Genomic DNA, 27623 nt, shown 5'->3' with positions numbered 1-27623 from the left:
CAATCCTTATATTTTCTGATTTGAGGTTCTATGATAATATCTAAAATATATTATGTAGACTTATCTTTTGATCAAAATAATGATTCTCGCTGAAATTACAAGGCTTTAAAGTTGATGGATATTTGGGGTTTCTCAAACAAACGAGAAATTGACTTAAGTAGTTTTAGGCCGTTTCTATTCAAACTTGTGATCTTTCCATCCTCATAGTATGTAATTTGCTACCATATATCACTGAGGATGTTAAAAAAGTGCGTACCGCTAAGAAGAAGAAGAGGAGAGGGGTGCTCAATATAATTTATTAAAAATTTTGAAGTAGAATAATACAAGTTTTAGAAAAAGTTTTGTACTTTTTTAATCCAAATTTTTATCATGGTTTCTATTTACCTATTAAAAAATAAAAGGTAAATGGAATAACGGCGGTTTTTGAAATGCATAAATGGACCACAGTAACACGAATTCACATCGAATAGAATACCTTGATACTTTGCTAGTAGTAATTAAAGATATTATAACCAGAAAATAAACATTTTAAATCTAGGATAACAACCGTACTATGATTATGGAACAGAATCTGAGAATAAGGGCCTGTTCTCAAATTACGTTATACCAAAAGGAAATGGAGATACGTGAACAGCACCTTAAATACTTCGAAATGATAAACTATTGATTTTACATTTACTCGGGAGTGCTCGACGGATTACTTACATTAGGAAAAGCAACGAGTTAACAAAAAAGATAAATAGAAGATTAAACCTTTTATTCATATATTGTGCAATTATCAACATTGTATAGTAAATGGTGGGTTACTGCTTTTGTGAGAAACGCATGGATAGTTTAGTCTGTCGATTTCTGGAACGAGATTGCTACAGTTTTTACTGTAACTAGATTACAAGTACGGTTTATTTACGTTTATCTTGTCGACTAACTAATCCAAGCTTATCTACATTCGCAATCAGCTCGGACTTTTTCAGCTAAAACATCCTTTTCTTTTTGATTTTATACGCCGTTCTTTTACTTTCAATAACTTTCGCCTTGTATTCTGTAGTCCGCCGAACACTATATGTTTCTTCTTTTTGACTGTGTCCAACTCGTAATTTTTCGATTCCGAAGATATTTTTATACTATTGAATTGTGTTGCGAATACTGCTTACAACATTGCACGTAAATATTGAATGATAATTTTGTACCTATCGCAGCGCCGCTCTAGGTGATTATCGGAAACATGGATATTTGGGATTTCTCAAACAACTGGATATTTGCAACCCCAATTAAAAGGGGTTCGCGGAATTAACTTTTTCTGGAATTTTGAGGGAAGGTGTGGATCTTCTCAAGGATTCGAAAACTGTTAAAAAGTCAATTTTGATAAAAATGGCGTTTGTGGGGTTTCTCAAACAAACCATTCACTTATTGACGGTATGGATTTTCTAAACCTGCGTCAAGCAAATTTGCAACGGAATCATCTCGGCCATGTGCTCGACCTAGTCTTTTGTTCTTCGGAACAGCAGCTGGTTACTGATGTGTGTGACGCTCCACTGCTGCCCGTTGATCCACACCATCCGCCTTTAGTCTTATCAATGGAAGCTGCTGGAACGAGTAACTGTTCTTCGATGGTTGGTAGTGCGAATAGGTCCACTGCATTAAATTACCGTAAAATGAACTCTATTGCTTTCTCGGACTATTTTTTGAATTTTGACTGGCAGACTCTACAAGAATATAATGACGTTGATGATATGGCAGCTCATTTCTGCGACACAATACGCCAGTGGTTGAACGAAAATTTGCCTATCGCTAAAAGGCCAGTTTCCCCTCCATGGTCCAACCCTTGCCTTCGTGAATTGAAACGAGAGCGTAACTTATGGCAACGCAAACATCGTCTTCGGAAGACTGCACTGAATAAACAAAATTTCAAGCGTTCAAGTAATGCGTATCGACGGTTGAATGCTATATTGTACAAATCGCACGTCATGCGGGTTCAAATTGATCTCCGCAGAAACCCTAAAGGGTTTTGGAACTTTGTCAATTCGAAACGGAAACATTCCGCCATACCTTCTAATGTTTATCTTGATGAAACCGAAGCTAAAACCACTATGGATTCATGCGAGCTGTTTGCGAAGTTTTTCGTTTCCGTTTTTGCTGACAAATCCGTATCTGATTCTGAGGCTGTCATCGCTTCTGCTGGGTTTCCTGTTGATTTAGTATACATGAGTACGTTCGACATAACTCCAGTTATGATTTTGTCAGCTGCTAAAAAACTCAAACGTTCGTGCTGCCCTGGACCTGATGGTATTCCAGTTGTAGTTTTCGCCCGTTGTGCGGTAGCGCTAGTGGAGCCTTTGTGCCTTATCTTCAATAAATCCTTCGAGCATGGAAAATTTCCGGATATCTGGAAGGAGTCATTTATGTTTCCTGTGTTCAAAAGTGGCGATCGTCGGAATGTACGGAACTATCGTGGTATTACTAGCCTGTCTGCTGCATCCAAGCTGTTTGAAATAGTAGTGAGTAATTTCATCCTCGCCAGAACAAAATGCTATATCTCTACCGACCAACACGGATTTATGCCTGGTCGATCCGTAAGCACGAACCTAATGGATTTCACATCCACCTGCATAACCTACATGGAACAGAAATCACAGATTGACGTGATTTATACTGATCTGAAAGCTGCGTTCGATCGTATTATATGAATATATGAATATATGGTACTACCACCTGTCTTAGCAGAACATCCGTTCATAGCAATGAGCCTATCATGTCAAAAAGAGTTGAACATATTCAACGATTGGTCATGCTTCCCAACTCTTGTATGAAGGGCCAAAAGGGAATTGGTCGATAAGCAACATCACTTACACGTACCAGGGATTTAGAGAATCTCCTTCCAAGGGCTAAGTCACCTGAGTCAATCGTTGAATAAACCGTCTTAATGCAGAATGACTCCAGTAGGTGGGGAGAAGAGCCCGCTCATTATCCACGATGTGTTGTTAATCGGGCCAAGATTAACCCTAGAAAGTTGACTGTTTCACTCTCCCTAGGCCCACCGCTTCAAACAAGTGCTCTGGTGGTCCCTCCCTCTTTCCGATTCTAGTTTATTTATGAAATGTGGTATATATGGGTAAAAATAGAACAATCTCACCAGCAGTCCTTCGAATGGAATAGAGTTGCGTCCTTTTAGTTTCCATAAATGCTTCTAATAATTAATTTAATTTTTCTTCTGGTATCCAATATCCATGTGCAGTATTAACACTCGTATTGGCCAAAGTTTTTACTATAAAGCAGTAAATGCTTCATAAGCTAAAACGACAAAAATAATTAAAATAACTTATATTATGCTTACCAGATCGTGTGGCTCCACCGTCTGCCCAAAACCTCGATTATGAGATCAGGCAGCCGGGAACCACACAGTATCGCACCTCCTAGCTTGGCTACTCAATAGAGCATTACCGGGTATGGCCACGTGGAGGCGCTAGGTAGGGGCTTGGGATAGCTAGAGCTATACTGGACGCTCCTCATTTGCCTTCCCCATTTCATACCCCGCAGGATGATAGCCACAGATGTGCTGCACAAACTGAGCATAACTTCAGTGATGTATTTGACATGTTTGGACATGTAATTGTAAAGATATAGACATCAAATATTTGAACGAGCTCGAAATTTCTTAGAAAAACTCGAATAACTCAGCTCTGGCACGGATTTTTGAAGCGAAATTTCCGCAGGATGATGGCCACAGATGTGCTGCACAAACTGAGCATAAATTCAGTGACGTATTTGACATGTTTGGAAACGTAATTGTAAAGATAAAGACATCAAATATTTGAACGAGCTCGAAATTTCTTAGAAAAACTCGAATAACTCAGCTCTGGCACGGATTTTTGAAGCGAAATTTTCGCGGGATGATAGCCACAGATGTGCTGCACAAACTGAGCATAACTTCAGTGACGTATTTGACATGTTTGGACACGTAATTGTAAAGATAAAGACATCAAATATTTGAACGAGCTCGAAATTTCTTAGAAAAACTCGAATAACTCAGCTCCGGCACGGATTTTTGAAGCGAAATTCTCGCAGGATGATAGCCACAGATGTGCTGCACAAACTGAGCATAAATTCAGTGACGTATTTGACATGTTTGGACACATAATTGTAAAGATGAAGACATCAAATATTTGAACGAGCTCGAAATTTCTAAGAAAAACTCGAATAACTCAGCTCTGGTACGGATTTTTTAAGCGAAATTTTCGCAGAATGATGGCCACAGATGTGCTGCACAAACTGAGCATTAATTCAGTGACGTATTTGACATGTTTGGACACGTAATTGTAAAGATAGACATCAAATATTTGAACGAGCTCGAAATTTCTTAGAAAAACTCGAATAACTCAGCTCTGGCACGGATTTTTGAAGCGAAATTTTCGCGGGATGATAGCCACAGATGTGCTGCACAAACTGAGCATAACTTCAGTGACGTATTTGACATGTTTGGACACGTAATTGTAAAGATAAAGACATCAAATATTTGAACGAGCTCGAAATTTCTTAGAAAAACTCGAATAACTCAGCTCTATCACGAATTTTTGAAGCGAAATTTTCGCAGGATGATGGCCACAGATATGAATATATGAATATGAATATATGGTACTACCACCTGCCTTAGCAGAACATCCGTTCATAGCAATGAGCCTATCATGTCAAAAAGAGTTGAACATATTCAACGATTGGTCATGCTTCCCAACTCTTGTATGAAGGGCCAAAAGGGAATTGGTCGATAAGCAACATCACTTACACGTACCAGGGATTTAGAGAATCTCCTTCCAAGGGCTAAGTCACCTGAGTCAATCGTTGAATAAACCGTCTTAATGCAGAATGACTCCAGTAGGTGGGGAGAAGAGCCCGCTCATTATCCACGATGTGTTGTTAATCGGGCCAAGATTAACCCTAGAAAGTTGACTGTTTCACTCTCCCTAGGCCCACCGCTTCAAACAAGTGCTCTGATGGTGCCTCCCTCTTTCCGATTCTAGTTTATTTATGAAATGTGGTATATATGGGTAAAAATAGAACAATCTCACCAGCAGTCCTTCGAATGGAATAGAGTTGCGTCCTTTTAGTTTCCATAAATGCTTCTAATAATTAATTTAATTTTTCTTCTGGTATCCAATATCCATGTGCAGTATTAACACTCGTATTGGCCAAAGTTTTCACTATAAAGCAGTAAATGCTTCATAAGCTAAAACGACAAAAATAATTAAAATAACTTATATTATGCTTACCAGATCGTGTGGCTCCACCGTCTGCCCAAAACCTCGATTATGAGATCAGGCAGCCGGGAACCACACAGTATCGCACCTCCTAGCTTGGCTACTCAATAGAGCATTACCGGGTATGGCCACGTGGCGGCGCTAGGTAGGGGCTTGGGATAGCTAGAGCTATATTGGACGCTCCTCATTTGCCTTCCACATTTCATACCCAAAGCTGCGTTGGATCGTATTAACCATAAAATACTGCTGCAGAAAATTTCACGGCTTGGCGCATCTCGGAATTTTACGAAATGGCTCAGTTCCTATTTGTGCGGCAGAATTCTACGTGTGCAGCTCGACTCCTGTTTCTCTTCCCAGTTCACCAACTGCTCGGGTGTCCCTCAAGATAGCAACATGGGACCTCTCCTGTTTGTGTTGTTTTTCAACGATATTGCGACGCAGATTGGAGTGGGATGCAAATTGATGTATGCAGATGATCTGAAATTATATTCGGTGATTCGTTCTATAGATGACTGTGTCCGGCTGCAGAGGCTTTTAGATTTGTTTGTAGATTGGTGCAGGAAAAACTGGCTTGTGATCAGCATCCCGAAATGCCAAGTAATGACTTTCCACCGCATTGCCAGTCCTATCGTCTACAACTATCAAATAAATGAGCATGTACTCACTAGAGTTGATGAAGTTACCGACCTGGCGGTACTGCTTAACGCCAAACTCACCTTCAACTTGCATCGCACCACTGCACTGCAATAGCAAAAGCTTCTCGACAACTAGGTTTCATCGCTAAAGTCGCTCGTGATTTCGATGATCCTCACTGTCTGAAGGCACTATATTGTTCATTAGTACGTCCACTCATTGAAAATGCTTGCTTGGTATGGTGCCCTTACCAGCTGGCATGGAATCTACGCATCGAACGAGTTCAAAAACGTTTTGTGAGGCTTGCGTTGAGAGATTTAGCTTGGCGTAATCCAGCAAATCTACCGCCATACCCCGATAAATGTCGTCTCCTGGGTCTACAGACACTCGAGCATCGCAGGAAAGTTCAGCAAGCAGTGTGTGTGGCGAAGATATTAAATGGCGAGATCGATTCACCGACAATCCTGTCTGCCTTAAACTTTCGTGCGTCGCAACGCTCACTTCGATCGACCGGATTACTGCAGCCGCGATTCCACCGGACAACCTTTGGATCTTACGAACCAATAACGGCCTGCATTCGAACTTTCTCCGCCGTTGAAAGCTTTTTTGAGTTCAACGAACCGTCGCATAAGTTTGTACAAAAATTAAATAGTATAAGATTTTTATGAACATGACTTAGAATATTCAATAAGACATTTTTGTTAGTTAAATTTTAATTAAACAAACAAACAAATATATGCTCCGGAGCTACCAGTATGTCAAAGAAACTTTTAAGAGACAAATATAGGTCGAGTCTTGTAAAATAAAAATAAACAAAATGAAAAATGGTTAAAATAAATAAATAAATAAATAAATAAATAAATAAATTAATTAATTAAATGTTTGACAATCTCATTTGTATACCTTTTGAAACAAAGACGTCATAATTGGGACACAATTAAATCATGCAATTTACTCTTGTCCCATTTATTCCGAAATTTTTAACATAGGGTTTTTTTCTAATTCCGTAATTCGTAATAAGTAAAGCCATTCTAATTTTCATCATTTGTTGGATGGATTCACTGAATACTCCAAAAGTTCTTGTGCTGATTTGACTAAAACACACTTATCTTCCGATCCGTGAACTTTGAAATCACTGAAAAGCGACTATAAAAGCATATTATTGAAATTACGCGACTGACTTTATTTCTAAAATTCGTCGTACCGTTTTAAAATCCGTCCATCAAAATTTTTCATCGTCCGAACTAAAAATCACAACAATGTTTACGAAGCTAACGCGCATGTATTTGTGTAGGACGGCATGACAAATGTTAGTCTACAAAATTTCTGCAGGTCAGGCAAGTTTTTCTGGTTGTAGAATAACGACAATGCCTTGCGTGAGTTATTTTCATTTATGAACGACAGAAATTAAAACGAGTAGTCGAAATTGTCTTCTTCGTCGCACGAAAAAACGTAGGAAATTTGGCTGATAGGAATTCTTTCATGATAAAAAGCATTTAAATAGATCTCAGCTCACTTTTATTGATCGCGTATGATAGACAACAAACTAAAATATTAGGGAATAACTAGTTTTGCATTGTGTGTCATAAAAATGCTGATATTTTTTAATAATTTGTGTTGGATAGGACGGGAATAGGCAATTACGACGATGTAGCAACATACCCTACTTTGTTTTTAAGAAAATATTAGTGTCCGGACTTCGAGACTGTCCGGCCATAAAAGATTTCTTCCTACTAAAACTTCAATTCTATTCAAACGCGCTGGTTTACGCAATCACGGTCGATTTGCGATTCCTTTTCTTCAAGCACTGGACTACTGTGTTACCTGATTCACTGCGAATATGCGTTGTGTTCGCGGGATCATGTTGGTTCGAAAGGTTTTGAAAAATATCGCCCTTGTATCGAAAATATCGTTAATTTTGATCACTAAAAATAACGTACTTAAACGTTATATTTCCAGTGCCAGTAGTACGCAATAATTGTATTGTGAAACTGAATTGTTATTTCTGCAACTTTTTACAAGTTAAATGCAGTTGTGCTTTTATACAACTTATAAAAATTTGTTTGTTATCGATATTAGCTGCATATGCGTTATAAACGAATAAAACGTATGGTTACGTTTTATTTCAATAACACGTATATTCACAGTGAGTCAGGTAAAACAGTAGAGTTGCAGGTTGATGCTGTAATGATACCTACTCTCGTCAAATGCATTAGAATATTATTCCATTGAGATCTGGAAAGACTTAAATTAGTAATTTTAATTATTTTTTATATTTTTTAAACAGCATATCTAAGACATTCAGTTTTAGTAACAAAGGGCATGGACTCTATTTGGTTACCCCCACCGAAATTCAGAAGTTTACTGTGTGTCAAGAGTTTTGGTAAGTAATCATAAAAAAGAACCGTTTTGATATAAATTACACGATGTGACAAAAAATTTTTTTATTAATATACTTTGCAACTGACCTAGTCTACGTTGTTAGTCGCGCCTAGTACATCATTAAAACACATATGACATCATCCTAACACCCCCAAAATTTCAAGTTATTGCAAAAAACCTGATTTAATCCACCTAGTGGTGAAAGGAACCTTTGTTATACGGTCTTACTTGCTATTTGAGATAGAAACCGACACGTCTTCGGAGTATAATCCATCTATTGGTTAACGTTGCGTAGTGCGTTGGTTTACATAAAATTTTTGAAAATTGAATACGTTTACAAAATTTGAACAAAATATGACCACTTATAAATTTTGATAGATCCTTTTTTCATGAAATTGCTGAATAAGGATAAGTAAATGCCTATTAGATTCACACCAATAAAGTTTTCCAGAATAAATTTCATCAATTTTTATTAACCTTCGGCTACTCACGCTGTTGTATTTTGTATAACACGTATAGGTTTTTGAACGCCATATTGTTATAAAGTTACAAATCGTGTAACTAACGTATATTTTTCAATAAACTTGTTATGAGCAAGATGTCATAATTATTCAATGCATTAATACTTTAAATTGTTGGGAAAATTGATCAGCAGAAACTGACATCACAGAAATGAAGCAATCAGCATATGAGGTGTACCGGAATTGGCCTGGAATTTTCTCTCGTTTCCTCATATTGACAAATGGTATCTGTATGCATCAAAACAATCAGCAATAATGTAAAATGTTTAAAATGTATCCGTCTGTTGGTAGTCGCGTAATTCGGGGTCAAAATTAGGGTATTTTTTATAATCAAAGTTCTACAGTTCCTAAACAAGCAAACATAGAGGTATACTATATTCAGCAAAGTTGTGTATTTTTACTATTTGCGCAACTTTGTAATACATGAAAAAGTCATACAACAATTATGAAAAGAGCTAAAATAAAAAACTGATTTCACTAATTCAAATACAATGAATAAGATTTTTCTAGCTTCGCTGAAGAGATAGGGGGTTACTGTCTTTAGCAAAATTTCTTGTAATAATATACTCTAAAACTTTGCAGAATACATCAATGTGTTATATTGAAACTGAAGAAAAATAATTTTTTTTATTCCACTTTTAGGGGGATTAATCAAAATTTAAATTGCACCAGACGATAGAACTTTCAATTTTAAGAAATTCTTCCAAAGGTTTCATAAGCCTAAAACCAAGATTTCCCAGTCAAAACTCTAGTGCGCATGTCTTTTTGGCTTTGGGCCATTGTGCGCGCGAATAACCGTATTACAAAAGATGGCGCGAGTGTTGGAGGGTTAATATCTTTTGATCGGCAAAACCAATTCTACTGAAATTTTGCAGATATGTTTGCAGCATTAAAATCTCTAATTTGATGTCAAAATAATTCAAACTAGATAAATCATTTTAGATGAAATGGTTATAAATTATTATAAATTTTAATGTGTTGTATTCAATTGCTCATAACTTTTAAATTAAACGTCCAATAAAAAAACAAATCAATAGTGATCTATTAGGCTATGTTACCTTTCAAATGAGACTAATAGCGCCTAAGTTGGTTTAGCCATCTCTAAGAAACAGGCGATAATTATTACCTTGTCAAAACAGGTTTTTTAGGATAACTTTTAAACTACTTGTTTGTTTTCAATAAAATTTACCCGAAAAATTTAGCGTTAACAAGAGCTTTCATTCGATACCAAGATCGTTCAAATCGCTCACTTGGTTCCGGAGAAAATCGTGTCACGTAATTTTCACGTTTTTACTTATAACTTTTAAACGAAATGTCGGACCTCGAACTAATTCAACAGTAATATACTAGGCAATAATACCTTTCAAACAAAAGTAATAGCGAACAAATCGGTTCAGCCATATCCGAGAAACAGGCGATACGTTTTATTCGTTTATAACGCATATGCAGCTAATATCGAGAACAAACGATTTTTTATAAGTTGTACAAGAGCACAACTGCATTTAACTTGTAAAAAGTTGCAGAAATAACAATTCAGTTTCACAATACAATTATTGCGTACTACTGGCACTGGAAATATAACTTTTGAGTACGTTATTTTTAGTGATCAAAATTAACGATATTTTCGATACAAGGGCGATAATTTTCGAAACCTGTCGAACCAACACGATCCCGCGAACACAACGCATATTCGCAGTGAGTCAGGTAACACAGTATCCAAAAAATGTTTTTACCTTCGTTATACTATAACAAAGGTTTAGGAATTGGTCGAAAAACACGAAATTGATCCGAGGCCCGGAGGGCCGAGCCACATGTACCAATCGACAGCGTTCGACGTACTGAGCAATGTCTGTGTGTGTGTGTGTGTGTGTGTGTGTGTGTGTGTGTGTGTGTGTGTGTGTGTGTGTGTGTGTGTGTGTGTGTGTGTGTGTGTGTGTGTGTGTGTGTGTGTGTGTGTGTGTGTGTGTGTGTGTGTGTGTGTGTGTGTGTGTGTGTGTGTGTGTGTGTGTGTGTGTGTGTGTGTGTGTGTGTGTGTGTGTGTGTGTGTGTGTGTGTGTGTGTGTGTGTGTGTGTGTGTGTGTGTGTGTGTGTGTGTGTGTGTGTGTGTGTGTGTGTGTGTGTGTGTGTGTGTGTGTGTGTGTGTGTGTGTGTGTGTGTGTGTGTGTGTGTGTGTGTGTGTGTGTGTGTGTGTGTGTGTGTGTGTGTGTGTGTGTGTGTGTGTGTGTGTGTGTGTGTGTGTGTGTGTGTGTGTGTGTGTGTGTGTGTGTGTGTGTGTGTGTGTGTGTGTGTGTGTGTGTGTGTGTGTGTGTGTGTGTGTGTGTGTGTGTGTGTGTGTGTGTGTGTGTGTGTGTGCGCGTGTGTGTGTGTGCGCGCGTGTGTGTGTGTGTGCGCGTGTGTGTGTGTGCGCGCGTGTGTGTGTGTGTGCGCGTGTGTGTGTGTGTGTGTATGTGTGTGTGTGTGTGTGTGTGTGTGTGTGTGTGTGTGTGTGTGTGTGTGTGTGTGTGTGTGTGTGTGTGTGTGTGTGTGTGTGTGTGTGTGTGTGTGTGTGTATGTGTGTATGTGTGTGCGCTCCAATTTTCAATCGCCTATTTCTCGGAGATAGCTGAACCGATTCGTGTGCTCTAACTTTTATTTGAAAGGTATTATTACCTAGTATATCACTATTAAATGGTTTCGTGGGCTGACTTTTAGTTTAAAAGTTATAAGCAAAAATGTGAAAATTGCGTGACACGATTTTCTCCGGAACCACACAACCGATTTCATCGATCTTAGTACCAAATAAAAGCTCTTACTATTGCTAAACTTCACGCCAGTTTTTATTGAAAACAAACGAGTGGTTTAAAAGTTATGCTTAAAAAACCAGTTTTGACAAGGTTCAAATGATCGCCTGTTTCTCAGAGACGGCCGAACCGATTTACGTGCTATTAAATTCATTTGGCAGGTAATATAGCCGGATAGATCACCATTGAATGGTTTTTTGATTGTATGTTTAATTTGAAAGTTATGAGTAATTGAATACACCACATCAAAATTAACAATAATTTATAATGATTTTAACCAAGAAAAATAATCTAATTTCAATTATTTTAATATCAAACGAGAGGTTTTGACACTACAAATATATATGCAAAATTTCATAAGAATTGGTTTAACCGGTCAAAAGATATTAACCCTCGAACACTCGCGCCAACTTTTATAACACAGTTACTCGCGCGCACAATAGCCCAAAACCAAACAAAACGTGCGCACCAGAGTTTTGACTAGGAAAACTTGGTATTAAGTTTATCAAACCTTTGGAAGAGTTTCTTAAAATTGAAAGCTCTATCGTGTGGTAGAATTGGAATTTTGATTAATCCCCCTAAAAGTGAAATAAAAAAATTAGGGTAATAAAATAATTAAAAATTATAAAAAAATCAGGTTTTTATTCATATTTTCAAAATCTTTTGATAAGACCATCTTCACAAATCACTTAACCAGACATTTGATTCACACAAACACAATTTACTGGGTTTCTGACAAGAAATATGATGAATTAAAAATTGTTGTCCAAAAACGTACATTTTTCAGCTGCTGAAGGCAATCGCCACCTCGCTACTAACGAATCCATCACATTTTTCAGCACTGATTACAACCAAAAAAACCTGATTTAATCCACCTAATGGTGAAAGGAACCTTTGTTATACGGTCTTACTTGCTATTTGCGATAGAAATCGACACGTCTTCGGAAAATAATTCATCTATTGGCAGCACTTATAAATTTTGATAGTTCCTTTTCACATGAAATTGCTGAGTAAGTTGTTATTAATGTGGGTAAGTGCAAGGAAAATTAAGTTGTAAGAAGAAATATTATTCTTTAACATATACATTGCGTAGTAAAGGTCCAGTTTATAGGTTTTTGAACTATGCATAATTTCCTGTAATGCCATTCTATTTGGTTCATATCAATAAAGTTTTCTTGAATAAATTTCATCAATTTTTATTAACCTTCGGTTACTCACGCTGCTGTATTTTGTACAACATGTGTAGGTTTTTGAATGCCATATTGTTATATAGTTACAAATCATTGTTTAACTAACATATATTCTTCAATAAACTTGTTATGAGCAAAATGTCAGAAATATTCGATGCATTAATACTTTAAATTGTTAGGAATACAGATCAGCATAAACCGACCGAAAATCACAGAAAAGATGCAAGCAGCATATGAGGTGTACCGCAATTGGCCCCAACTGGCATTTTATCTCGTTTCTTCATATTGAAAAATGGTGTCTGTATGGAGCAAAACTATCAGCAAATGTAAAATGTTTAAAATGTAGCCGTCTGTTAGTAGTCGAATAATTCGGAGTCAAAATTAGGGTGTTTTTTATAATCAAAGTTCAACAGATCCTAAACAAGCAGACATAGAGGTATACTACATTCAGTAAAATTGTGTATTTTTACTATTTGTACAACTTTGTAATACATGAAAGAGTCATACAACAATTACAAAAAGAGCTAAAATAGAAAAACTGATTTTACATGTGCATTTAAAATAAATTTCTTCAAATCTTTAAAATAAATAAAATTCTCTATCTTCGCTAAAGAGATAGAAGGTTACTGTCTTCAGCAAAATTTCTTGTAATAATATGCTCTAAGACTTTGCAGAACACATCAATGTGTTATATTGAAACTGAAGAAAAATATTTTTTTTATTTTTTTTTATTTTATTTTATTTTATTTTTTTATTTTTTTTAGGGGGATTAGCCAAAATTTAAATGCTACCAGACGATAGAGCATTTAATTTCAAAACACTCTTCCAAAGGTTTGATAAACTTAAAACCAAGTTTTCCTAGTCAAAAATTTAGCGCGCACGTTTTCTTTGGTTTTGGGCTATTGTGCGCGCGAGTAACTGTGTTACAAAAGTTAGCGCGAGTGTTCGAGGGTTAATATCTTTTGACCGGAAAAACCAATTCTTGTGAAGTTTTGCATATATATTCGTAGTGTCAAAACCTCTCGTTTGACATTAAAATAATTGAAATTAGGCAAATTAACTTGGTTAAAATCATTACATTTTATAGCTAATTTTGGTGTGGTGTATACGGTTGCTCATAACTTTCAAACTAAACGTCCAATAAAAAAACAATTCAATAGTGATCTATCCGGCTATATTACCTTTCAAATGAAACTAATAGCGCATAAATCGGTTTGGCCATCTCTGAGAAACAGGCGATCATTTGGACCTTGTCAAAACTGGTTTTTTAAGCGTAACTTTTAAACTGCATATTTGTTTTCGGTGAAACTTGGTAGAAAGTTTGGCGATAGCAAGAGCTTTCATTTGGTACTAAGATTATTAAAATTGGTTGTGTAGTTCCGGAAAAACCGTGTCACGTAGTTTTCACATTTTTGCCTATAACTTTTAAACGAAACGTCGTACCACGAAACAACTGAATGGTGATATACTAGGCATAAATACCTTTCAAACAAAAGTAATAGCAGATGAATCGGTTCAGCCATCTCCGAGAAACAGGCGATAGAAAATGAGCTGCACACACATACATACACACACACACACACTTACAGACATTGCTCAATTCGTCGAACCCTATCGATTGGTATATGACACTTGGCCCTCCGGGCCTTGGTTCTATTTCGCGTTTTTCGACCAATTTCTAAACCTTTGTTATATAGTATAACAAAGGTAAAAACTCAAGCACTCAATTGTCACATACCATATTATTCACTATCTTTTTACCTTTGTTATACTATAACAAAGGTTTAAAAATTGGTCGAAAAATACGAAATTGATCCGAGGCCCGGAGGGCCAAGTCACATATACCAATCGATAGGGTTCGACGATTTGAGCAATGTCTGTGTGTGTGTGTATGTATGTAATGATTTTTTCTATCCTGTATTTTTCCTGTTTCTCAGAGATGGCTGAACCGAATCGTTCGCTATTACTTTTGTTTGAAAGGTGTTATTGTCTGGTAGATCACTATTGAGTTGTTTCGTGATACGACGTTTCGTTTAAAAGTTATAAGCAAAAATGTGAAAAATACGTGACACGGGTTTTTCCGGAACTACATGACCGATTTCAACGATCTTAGTAACAAATAAAAGCCCTTATTGAAGTTAAATTGTTCAGCAATTTTTAATTGAAAACAAACAAGTAGTTTAAAAGTTATGCTTAAAAAACCTGTTTTGACAAGGTAATAATTATCGCCTGTTTCTTAGAGATGGCCAAACCGATTTATGCGCTATTAGCCTCATTTGAAAGATAATATATCCTAATAGATCACTATTGAATGATTTTTAGATTGGACGTTTAATTTGAAAGTTATGAGCAATCGTATACACCACACCAAAATTAACAATAATTTATAATGATTTATACCAAGATAATTTACCTAATTTCAATTATTTTAATATCAAACGAGAGGTTTTCACACTACGAATATATATGCAAAATTTCATAAGAATTGGTTCTACCGATCAAAAGATATTAACCGTCAAACACTCGCGCCAACTTTTGTAACACGGTTACTCGCGCGCAAAATAGCCCTAAACCGAAGAAAACGTGTGCACTAGAGTTTTGACTAGGAAAACTTGGTTTTAGGTTTATCGAACCTTTGAAAGAGTTTCTAGAAATTGAAAGCTCTATCGTCTGGTGGGATTTAAATTTTGATTAATCCCCCTAAAAGTGAAATAAAAAAATATTTTTTTTTCAGTGTCAATATAACACATTGATGTGTTCTGCAAAGTTATAGAGCATATTATTACAAGAAATTTTGCTGAAGACAGTAACCTTCTATCTCTGCAGCGAAGATAGAAAAATCTTATGTATTGTATTTGAATTTGTAAAATCAGTTTTTTTATTTTTGCTCTTTTTGTAATTGTTGCATGACTTTTTCATATATTACAAAATTGTACAAATAGTAAAAATATGTACACAACTTTGCTGAAAATAGTATACCTGTACGTTTGCTTGTTTAGGAACTGTAGAACTTTGATTATAAGGAATACCATAATTTTGACTTCGAATTACTCGACTACCAGCAGACGGATACATTTTAAACATTTTGCATTGGCTGATAGTTTTGCTACATACGTTTTCCCAACAATTTAAATTATTAATGCATTGAATAATTATGACATTTTGCTCACAATAAGTTAGTTGAAGAATATACGTTAGTTAAACAACGATTTGTAACTTTATAACAATATGGCGTTGAAAAACCTACACGTGTTGTACAAAATACAACAGCGTGAGTAACCGAAGATTAATAAACATTGATGAAAGCAATGTCATGAAAAAAGGATCTATCGACATTTAAAAGTGTTCCTATTTTGTTCAAATTTTGTAAACTTATTCAATTTTCAAAAATTTTAAGTTAACCAACGCACTACGCAATGATAACCTATAGATGAATTATGTTCAGAAGACGTGTCGATTTCTATCTCAAATAGCAAGTAAGACCGTATAACAAAGGTTCCTTTCACCACTAGGTGGATTAAGTCGGGTTTTTTCTATTATCTAAGGTTTGTCACTAGCCGAAAGTTTAACTATTTTATAACAAAACTGAAAACAAATTCTGAATTGACGGAACCTGTTCACCAGTAGCAGCAGCTGCAGCATAACTGATGAACTATAAGGGGTGCTCAAAAATCATCTAAATCTGAACGCAATGGATCTTGAGCGAGCTCGGTTAGACATTGAAAATATTGCGTGGGACGATTTGTTCATAACAGAAGACGTTTTTCAAGGTTGTGAGGAATATTATCGACAAGCGGAAAAAATGTCCGACTTTCTACGTTCAATAGACATTTTAAATGTTGATTGCGAAAGTGATGTAGTTGTTGAAAATTCAGTGGATTTTAATTCACTGCTATTTTATTATACCATTTTTGGCATATTTTCTCGATATTCTCCAACGATAACGGAACGGCGAAGTTCTACAAATAGCTACCCCGAATGGTTTACACCAGCGCTGGTCAATCTAATGAAAGAAAAGAGATCAGCTTTGAAACGGATGCGTCGTTCACCCTCAAGCGAAAACGTGGCAAACTACAAACAAATCCTAAGAGTATTTAAAGCGGTTCACAGAGAAGCGTATCAAGTTTACATCGCGGATATACAAACTCGCTTTAAGACTAACCCAAAATCATTCTGGAGATTTGTAAATGGCAGAAGAAAAGGATCTGGCGTTCCGGATTGTGTGAATTACAACGGTGTTACGTCTACTGATCTTCAATCGTCTTCAGAACTCTTCGCGGCGTATTTTAAAAGTGTGTTTACTGAGGTTACCGGTAATATCAGGGAATTGCTCAGCGATAATGATGAGGCGCCGTATCAACTGTCCGAAGCTTGTGTGGAACGCGGTATCTGCGAACTCGATGCCAATAAATCAGCAGGTCCAGATACGCTATCGAACAAAATTCTGAAAGAATTTCGGCAGGAATTTGTAACCCCTCTAAAAAGCTTGTTTAACGCGTCATTGGCTTCCGGTCACTTCCCAGGAATCTGGAAGATTTCGCACGTCATTCCGATACATAAAAAAGGGGCCAAAGGTGATGTAGAAAACTACCGTGGAGTTGCTATTCAATCGGCTATTCCGAAGCTTTTCGAGTCGCTGGTATATGGCCTTCTTTACGATAACGTAGCTAACCGTGTTTCTCCTGTACAGCACGGATTCTTGAAGAAGAAGTCAGTGGTCACGAATCTTTGCGAGTTCACCTCGGTGGTCACGGATTGCATCGCAAGCGGTTTACAAATGGATTGCATATACACCGATATGAGCAAAGCATTTGATGCTGTTAGTATTAATAGTATCTTAGAAGCAGTAGAAGACTTTGGCATCCGAGGCTCGCGATATAACTGGTTGAGGTCGTATCTTAAAAATAGAACTCAATTTGTAAAACTGCGCGGCAACAAATCCGGTTCGTTTACAGTGCAATCAGGAGTACCACAAGGTAGCCATTTAGGACCTTTATTATTTGTAATATTAATGAACAAATTACCTGAAGTTATTTCACACGCAACCGTTTTAACTTATGCCGATGACGTGAAAATCTTTTTTCCCATTAAGACCATGGATGACTGCCTGAAGTTGCAGCTTGATTTAGAGCATTTTGGGAGATTCTGTGAAAGTTGCGGATTAAAAGTTAATACGAACAAGTGTTCAGTGATGACATTCACTAGGAAAGTTAGCCCTGTGATCTTCGACTACGTTCACCGAGGTAGTACTATCCCGCGTGTAGAATATGTACGTGACCTAGGGGTAACATTCGATAGGTCGCTTTCTTTTGTTAGACACATCGACAACGTGATTAACGAAAGCCTGAAACTTTTTGCGCTTGTAAGGAGGTTCGGTCGTGACCTCGATGATCCGTATGCAATACTGGCACTCTACAAAGGCCTCGTCAGAAGCAAACTGGATTTCGCTAGCGTTATTTGGCGTCCGCAGTATGTTACGCATATTCAACGCATCGAGAGAATCCAGAAGAGATTTGTAAGGTTTGCTCTCAGGAATCTTGGATGGAACGGAGAAGAGCTAGCACCTTACCATGACCTCTGTTGTTTGGTGGACATTGACACGATACACTCGAGGCATAAGACAGCAGATATCGTGTTCTTCACGAACATACTCTCAGGACGAACAGCTAGCCAACCATTGACCATGAGATTGATTTTCAACAATAGCCCAGTGACACTTCGACGACGTAGAATCTTCGATCCGCCGTTTCGTTCTAGGAACTACTCACAGCATGAACCCGCTTCCCGTTTCATGAACGCCTTTAACGAGCTTCAGCAAATTATAACCACTGACATGAGCGCAAATACCATTAAACATAGGCTTAGGTTATACTACAGAGGACAACTGCTTTAGTGATTGTATTTTTATTTAATATTTAACTTGTTCCTATATGTAGAATTTGTCCAATAATTGTTCGTAAATTAGTCTTAAGAAAGGATAACGGGCTCATAGCCTATATTCAAATACAAATACAAATACTATCGTGTTGCCAAGACACTGTTTCGGTTCTGGAAATAAGAATTTTAAGTTTGAAATTAACTGAAACCTCCTATGGTGAAAACGTGGTTCAATACTTTCAAGAGAAATGTATGTTCATAATTAATTTTTCTTTATTAAAAACAACACAAGAGACAGCTTTTTCAATAATTTTCGGAGATTTTCTCAGTGATTTAATAAAGCAACGATGTGTTTCAATGTTATTTGCTTTGACAACACTGTTCTGAGTCGGATCGTTTGTACTGCTATGTTTACCTCTTTTGTTCTCCCACCATCCTTATGAACAGCGAGTGAGACGTCAAACTCGCAGTTTCCCATCAGAACACTAGAGAGTAAAAGAGATGACGAATACCGTTTGCCGAACGGTGCGGTGAGTGTATGCCCCGATAAACAATTTAGACAGATGGCATTTCACGCATCTATGCCGATACGTTATGCCGATTACGCATCAGATGCCGATTTGTACGTCGCGGATAGGAACGCGAACTTACTGAATAGGGGAAATAGTTCGAGTGATTTTTTATTGGGACGTAAAAAAATGCAGATTTCAGGATTGCTTAACAAAGCACCTTGAGGGTGAAAATATGTTCGGTCTGATCAAAATTAGTTCCACCGCTCCAACTTTTAAAGCGAAAAATCAAAAGTGCTCAACAATAGTGTCTTCCAATGGTAACAGCTTGAAGAACTAAAGATAGCAAGAAGATTGGTATGCTGATATCCCCCACTTAGTCAACCCATCGCTTGTAATAAGGTAAAACAATCAAACAATCTACAACTCTTAAACATGGTCTCAAATTTGCAAATGTTGACCGATTTGGCTGAAATTTTGGATTCTTAGGATTGAATATAAAACAAGTGATGTTGAGCTGAGGAATGTGGGTCATTTTTAAGGTCACTTTAAGTACCCCTAAAGTGAGAAAAATTTCATTTTTGTAGATAAATTTAACATTTAATTGAAAAAATCTAGGCTAACTTTTATAAAAACCATAGTTATTGTGTACATATTCTGAAAGCTTGTCCTCTAAGCTTTCCAGAAATATATAAAACACTTGAAATTACTTGGAAAATTATTGAGTTATTCATGATCGACCATCAGCGATTTCAACAAAAGTTGGCAGAATTGTTCATTTCCCCCCACAACCAATTTCTTAAAGTTTTATACCGATTAATCAATCACCCGAGCAGTGGTGCTCTTTCCTTTTTCACCTATTTTCAAAAAAAGTCATTTTTCGGGTTCAAATATCTCTAAACAATTTGATATGAAGACATGCCAATATACTTTTTCTATTGGTTTTTAGCTGCGCAATCGCGCATCATGTTATCAGATTTTATCTAATTTGCCACCAACATACATACATTTTTACCTTTGTTATACTATACATTTTTTTTCTGGCAACTCTGTCGTTTTTTTTTAATCTCGTTTATTTGATTTGGCTCTTTCGTGTTAACTTAAAGGAGCCGTAAGTCTTTTATAAAAATATAATGGTAAGCACTGCTTCTAACTTATGTTAGAAGGTATGAAGGTATGATCGATACACCCGATTTACTGGGGTTAGTAGGTTTTTTACATTTTTCTTAACAGGAAGGCTAGGAAGGGTGGATTAAGGGTTTTATTGCAGCCTTTTGCGATGCTGCAAAGCAATTGGCAATTGGTCTATCATAAATAATGCCATCAATCGCACCCACCTTAGCTAAAGAATCAGCCTTCTCATTACCCGGTATGGAGCAATGAGAAGGGACCCAGGCTAAGGTAACCTTAAAGTTTTTATCAGTTAAAGCACTCAAAAGCTCCCGTATTTTCCCCAAGAAATACGGGGAGTGCTTTGCCATTTTCATCGATCGCAGAGCCTCAATGGCACTGAGGCTATCTGTGAAGATGAAGTAGTGGTCTATGGGCATAGTTTCGATTATCCCAAGGGAGTATTGAATGGCAGCAAGTTCTGCGACATACACGGAAGCAGGAGCATCGAGTTTGAAGGAGGCAGTAAAATTTTCGTTGAAGACACCGAAGCCAGTGGACTCGTCGAGGTAGGATCCGTCGGTGTAAAACATCTTATCGCAACTAACACTTTTTAATTTATTGGAAAAAATGTTGGGGATCTCTTGCGATCGCAGCTGATCCGGGATACCGGAAGTTTCTTCTTTCATGGTGGTGTCGAAGAATATAGCAGACTTAGAAGTATCTAGTGATGCGACACTTGCGAGAGCATACTGAGAAGGGTTGATATCTTGAGCCATGTAGTCAAAATATAGGATCATAAATTTAGACTGAAATTGAAGTTCGACCAGCCTTTCGAAATTACCAATTACTAGTGGGTTCATAATCTCACATCGAATGAGTAACCGATAGGACAATTCCCAAAAACGATTCTTCAACGGTAGAATCCCCGCCAGCACTTCGAGACTCATCGTATGGGTCGATTGCATGCAGCCTAAGGCTATACGCAAACAACGATACTGTATTCTTTCTAGCTTGATAATATGCGTGTTAGCGGCGGACCGGAAGCAAAAACATCCATATTCAAGAACAGACAATATCGTTGTTTGGTATAGTCTTGTAAAGTCTCCTGGGTGAGCTCCCCACCAAGTTCCGGTAATTGTACGAAGAAAATTTATCCTCTGTTGGCATTTTTGAATCAGATACCTGAAATGGCATGCCCAAGTGCATTTGGAATCGAACCAGATATCAAGATATTTGTAATTTGTTTTACCCATAAGTAGGAGCTGAAGCTGTGCTGGATCATGTTTCCTAGAAAAAACGACCAACTCTGATTTTTCCGGGGAGAATTCGATACCCAGCTTTAACGCCCAACTGGACAAATTGTCCAAAGTATCTTGTAAAGGTCCTTGCAAATCGTTAGCCGTTGATCCTGTAATGGAAACAACGCTATCATCTTACTTACTTACTTAATTGGCCTAACGTCTTATGACAAGGCCTGCGCAGTATAATTTCTCCATCTGTTTTGGTCCATGGCAACTGATCTCCAGTTCCGCGGGCACCCAGTGCTCGCCAGATCTCGCTCCACCTGGTCTTGCCACCTCGCTCGCTGTGCCCCTCTTCGTCTTGTTCCTACCGGATTTGATGCGAAAACCATTTTTGCAGGATAGTTATCCGGCATTCTAGCAACATGTCCTGCCCAACGTATCCGTCCAGCTATAACCACTTTCTGAATACTTGGTTCGCCGTAGAGACGCGCGAGCTCGTGGTTCATTCTTCGCCTCCATACACCGTTCTCTTGCACTCCGCCAAAGATGGTTCTTAGCACCCGCCGTTCGAAAACTCCGAGTGCTCGTAGGTCCTCTTCTAGCAATGTCCACGTTTCGTGCCCGTAGAGGACAACCGGTCTAATTAGCGTTTTGTACAGTGTGCACTTTGTACGGGGGCTCAGATTGTTCGACCGCAAGTGTTTGTGGAGTCCGTAGTAGGCCCGACTTCCGCTGATAATACGTCTTTTAATCTCACGGCTGGTATTGTTGTCCTCTGTTGCCAGCGAGCCAAGGTATACGAACTCGTCGACTACCTCGAACTCATCCCCGTCGATTACCACGGTGCTGCCCAAGCGAGCCCTGTCGCGCTCGGTCCCGCCCGCCAGCATATACTTCGTTTTAGACGTATTTATCTGCAATCCAATCTTCTCTGCTTCGCGTTTCAGTCTGGTGTACTGATCTTCCACCGCCTCAAATGTTCTGCCGACAGCATCCACGTCGTCAGCAAAGCAGATAAATTGACTGGATTTATTGAAAATCGTGCCCCGCATTTCGATCGCCGCTCGCCTTATAACACCTTCAAGCGCAATGTTGAATAGCAGGCAGGAAAGACCATCCCCTTGTCGAAGTCCCCTGCGAGATTCGAATGGGTCCGACAATCCACCCGAGATTCTCACACAGCACTGGATCCCATCCATCGTAGCCATGATAAGTCTAGTAAGCTTACCCGGAAAGCCGTTTTCGTCCAAAATTTTCCATAGCTCTTGTCGGTTTACGCTATCATATGCGGCTTTGAAATCGATGAACAGGTGGTGCGTGGGGACTCGGAATTCGCGGCACTTCTGGAGGATCTGCCGCAGGGTGAAGATTTGGTCTGTTGTAGACCGACCGTCCATGAAGCCGGCCTGGTAACTTCCCACAAATCTATTGGCTATTGGCGATAGTCGATGAAAGAGGACTTGGGACAGCACTTTGTAGGCGGCATTCAGGATAGTGATGGCTCGGTAGTTCTCACAATCCAGCTTATCACCTTTCTTGTAGATAGGGCAGATAACCCCGTCTTTCCACTCCTCCGGTAGTCGTTCCGTATCCCAAATCTTGACAATCAATTGATGCAGACAGCCGGCCAACTTGTCCGGGCCCATTTTAATAAGTTCTGCTCCAATGCCATCCTTTCCCGCTGCTTTGTTGTTCTTCAGCCGTTGGATGGCTTCTTTAACTTCCCTTATCGATGGGGGTGGCACATCTTCGTCGTTTGCTGCACCAATGTGGTCACTTCCTCCGCTATCATGGTCTTCCGCCTGCACGCCATTCAGGTGTTCATCGTAGTGCTGCTTCCACCTTTCGATCACCGCACGGTCATCAGTCAAGATACCTCCATCTTTATCTCTGCACATTTCGGCCCGCGGCACGAAGCCTTTGCGAGATCCGTTGAGTTTCTGATAGAACTTCCGTGTGTCGTGAAAGCGGTACAGCTGTTCGAGTTCTTCGCACTCCTTCTCCTCTTGGTGGCGCTTCTTTTCCTTGAAGAGTCGGGTTTGCTGCCTCCGCTTCTGTTTGTATCGCTCCACATTCTGACGGGTGGCTCTACGTAGCATTTGTACCCGCGCTGCGTTCTTCTCATCCAATATCTGCTGGCATTCCTCGTCAAACCATTCGTTACGTCGATTCGGTGCCACACTGCCTAGGACGTTCTCCGCTACGCTGTTAATGGCTGTTTTCACGGCATTCCAACAGTCTTCAAGAGGGGCTTCATCCAGCTCTCCCTCTTCCGGCAGCGCGGTTTCGAGAGATAACGCGTAGTTTTCGGCGACCTCTGGTTGCTTCAGTCGCGCTAGATTATACCGTGGCGGGCGGCGGTATCGTATGTTGTTCACAACAGATAGTTTTTGACGTATCCTTACCATCACTAGGTAGTGATCCGAATCAATGTTAGCGCCCGGATAGGTTCTGACGTCGATAATGTCTGAAAAGTGCCGACCATCTATCAGAACGTGGTCGATTTGTGATTCTGTCTGGTTGGGTGATCTCCAGGTGTACCGATGGTAGAGGTTATGCTGGAAGAAGGTACTACGTATGGCCATATTCTTGGAGGCGGCGAAGTCGACAAGTCTTAGGCCGTTTTCGTTCGTTTGCGGGTGAGCGCTGAACCGTCCAATCACCAGTTTGAATTCCTCCTCCTGACCAAGCTGAGCATTATAGTCCCCGATGATAATTTTGACATCATGTCTTGGGCAGCGGTCGTATTCACGCTCCAACTGCGCGTAGAATTCGTCTTTGTCATCATCGGTACTTCCGAGGTGAGGGCTGTGCACGTTAATTATGCTTATATTGAAGAATCGGCCCTTGATTCTTAATCTGCACATTCGGGGGTTGATCGGCCACCACCCGATCACCCGCTTCTGCATCTCGCCCATCACTATAAAAGCTGTGCCCAGCTCGTGTGTATTGCCGCAGCTCTGGTAGATGGTATGACCATCTCTATACGTACGTACCATCGTTCCTTTCCAGCATACCTCCTGCAGCGCTACGATGTCGAACTTGCGGCTCTTCACTTCTTTAGAAAGCACGTGGGTACTTCCGAGGAAATTTAGAGACCGACAGTTCCATGTTCCTAATTTCCAATCGTTAGTCCGTTTTCGTCGCCTGGGTCTTTGCCGATTGTTCCGATTAGAGTTATTATTATTACTTACGGAGTCCATTGCTTTGGTTTTTTTAGTGGTTCAGGCTTGCAAAGCCCGCAACCAACCCCACAGTATCGCCGGAGGGCCAACGTAGCTCGAAGGAGCCCTCCCCCCTGTCAGCATACGACCTTGGTTTCCACCGGGGTTGGCTACCCGATCTCCACCCGAGGTTGCTCGTATCCCGGCTGGTACCACGAGGAGGTTGGGGTAGGAGTTGCTAGGTAAGAGGCTGTGAACCACTGTGGGGTCTATTTTATGCCCAGTGCACAAGGCACCGATGGTACGCATTACCTAGCCATTTACCAGCCAACGCTATCATCTGCAAGTTGCTTTAACGTGCATGACTCTTAGAGACAACTATCAATGTCGATAACATAGAAGTTATACAGAAGTGGACTTAGACATGAGCCCTGGGGAAGACCCATGTAGCTAATTCGACATGTTGTCAAATCATCATGTGTAAAACTCATGCTTTTTTCCGACAACAAATTGAGCAAAAAATTATTCATATCCGCTGAAAGTCCGTGCAAGTCAAGTTTCTCGGTCAAAACTTCTTCGGAGACAGAATCAAAGGCCCCTTTGATATCCAAAAACACGGTTGCCATTTGCTCCTATTGGGCGTAGGCGAGTTGAATCTCAGTAGACAGCAACGCTAAGCAATCATTTGTTCCCTTGCCCCTGCGGAAGCCAAATTGGGTATCTGAAAGTTAGCCATTCTCTTCAACCCATTTATCTAAGCGAAGGAGGATTATTTTTTCCATTAATTTCCGGATACAGCATAGCATCGCAATCGGCCTATAAGAATGATGATCGGAGGCTGGTTTCCCGCCTGAATGGCGATAATTTTCACCTGCGTCCAGTCCTGCGGAACAATATTCAGCTCGAGAAACTTATTGAAGAGGTTCAACAAGCGTCTTTTGGCAGGGTCAGGCAAATTCTTCAACATGTTGGATTTAATTCTGTCTAATCCTGGAGCAGTGTTGTTGCAAGAGAGGAGAGCTATAGAAAATTCTACCATTGTAAACGGGGGTTCATTTGCAGTCTAAGGGGACGCGTCGCGAGAGGATCTCTGAGCCGGGACAGAGTCCGGACAGACCTTCTTGGCAAAGTCGAGAATCCATCGGCTGGAGTACTCCGCACTTTCATTCGTAACGTTACGGTTCCGCATGCGTCTAGCGGTGCTCCAAAGAGTGCTCATCGCTGTTTCTCTCGACAAACCGTTCACGAACCGACGCCAATATCCGCGTTTTTTCGCTTTCATCAAGCTCTTCATCTGTCTCTCCAGTACCTCGTATTTCCTGAGCAGATCTATCGAACCGAGCTTTCGAAAGTCTTTATACGCCAGAGACTTTTTCGCGTACAGTTCCGAGCACTCTTTGTCCCACCAAATGGTGGAAGACCGCCGATTGATCGTTTTCCCGGGTATCGGTTTCGTCTGAGCTTGAGACGCGGCGTCGTGGATCGAGTGATAAACGCGTACTCTTCCTCCAGAGGAAGTTCTTCGCGCGATTCGATGTTTTCCGAGATTATGGTCGCGTAGTGTTTCCAATCGATATTGCGTGTGAGGTCATATGTAACATTGATTGAATTCACAGACGGGTAACCATTAGTAATTGATATAAGGATTGGCAGATGATCACTACCGTGGGGATCATTGATTACCTTCCACTTGCAATCTAACGCTAGTGATGCCAAGCAAAGAGATAGATCCAGTACGCTTGCGCGGACTGGAGGATTAGGTATACGTGTCGCTTCCCCAGTGTTTGGGAGTGCCATATCGAAGTCGTCAATCAGGTTATTAATAAGGGCGGATCGGTTGTCGTCGTATAACGACCCCCATTGTGTGCAATGGGAGTTAAAATCTCCCCAAATTAGCAAAGATGCGGGAAGCAATTCTGCAATATCAGAAAGTTGCTTCTGCTCAATCCGCACCGATGGAGGGATATATATTGAAGCGATACAAAGGTCCTTTCCTTGTATTCTAGCTTGAATGGCGACGACTTCAATATTCGAGAACGAGGGGAGGTCTATGCGGAAGAACGAATAGCACTTCTTGATCCCTAGAAGTACTCCTCCACCATGTGATCCTCGATCTCGTCGGATTACGTTAAAATCGTGAAAGCTGAGATCGTTACTTGAATTTAAAAAAGTCTCACCGAGCGCGAATGCGTCACAGTTGGAAATATTTAATAATTGTTTGAAAAGATCAAATTTGGGGATGATATTTCTGCAATTCCACTGTAACACAGTGATAAAATTCTCAGAATTGTTCGACGTATTAATCATCGAAGGATACGATAGCTGAAAAGAGCGGCCATTGTGCTGTTAGTTGCTTCAAAAATGTCTTAACTGTGGGAAGAAAGGCAAGTAGAAAGCTTTTGAGTGGATCCGAGATGTTGAAGGTTTCAAATATCCAGTCCACAATGTCAGAGAGCTTCAAAAATTCCTTTCCCGATTTGATCTCTGAATGTAAGTTCGATGCGCCAGGGGTTTTTGGTGCACTAGAAAGCGGTGGGTATTCCTGGTTTGATTTCAAATTTTGCAACCCTGGAGGTACCTGCTTCGGATTTTTTTCACCGCTCTTCTTTAAGTTTGATGTATTTTCCGTTCTATTCGGGGATATATTAAGTCCTTTGCGAGTAAGTCGAGGAGAGTTAACCGTTTTTCTCTTCCTAGAGCTTTCTTGCATGGCATAAGAACATCCTTCGAGCAGTTCGTCAGAAGTACCCTCATCGGTTGGCAAAAAGTTATAGATATTTTCGTTGGTCAAGGGCTCGGCTCTCTTAAGTATTTCTGCGTAAGAGCGTTTGGAGCGTTCCCTAAGGGAGCGCTTAATATTTTCCTCGCGCTATTTATACGTGGGACATGCCGCAAGATCAAGCGGGGTTCCCTCGCAGTAAGGGCACTTCTCAATATTCTCATTACTAGCGTTCTCGGCAT

The 27623-nt window shown here is 39.5% G+C and overlaps 1 protein-coding gene across 4 annotated transcripts in view; it reads left to right on the top strand.

Annotated features, from left to right (window-relative positions):
- The window catches only part of LOC128732919 (syntaxin-binding protein 5), a 1693445-nt gene that overhangs the window by 1487070 nt on the left and 178752 nt on the right, over positions 1 to 27623 (top strand). For all 4 annotated transcript variants that reach the window (XM_053826374.1, XM_053826375.1, XM_053826373.1 and 1 more), the window contains one exon: positions 8170 to 8265. In XM_053826374.1, coding sequence (XP_053682349.1) covers positions 8170 to 8265 — 96 coding nt within the window. The remainder of the gene's footprint in view (positions 1 to 8169; positions 8266 to 27623) is intronic.

This window comes from Sabethes cyaneus, chromosome 1, assembly GCF_943734655.1.
Source record: "Sabethes cyaneus chromosome 1, idSabCyanKW18_F2, whole genome shotgun sequence".
Classification (NCBI taxonomy): domain Eukaryota; kingdom Metazoa; phylum Arthropoda; class Insecta; order Diptera; family Culicidae; genus Sabethes; species Sabethes cyaneus.
Note: the sequence above shows the minus strand (reverse complement) of the source record. Positions and strands in the feature narration are given on the sequence as shown.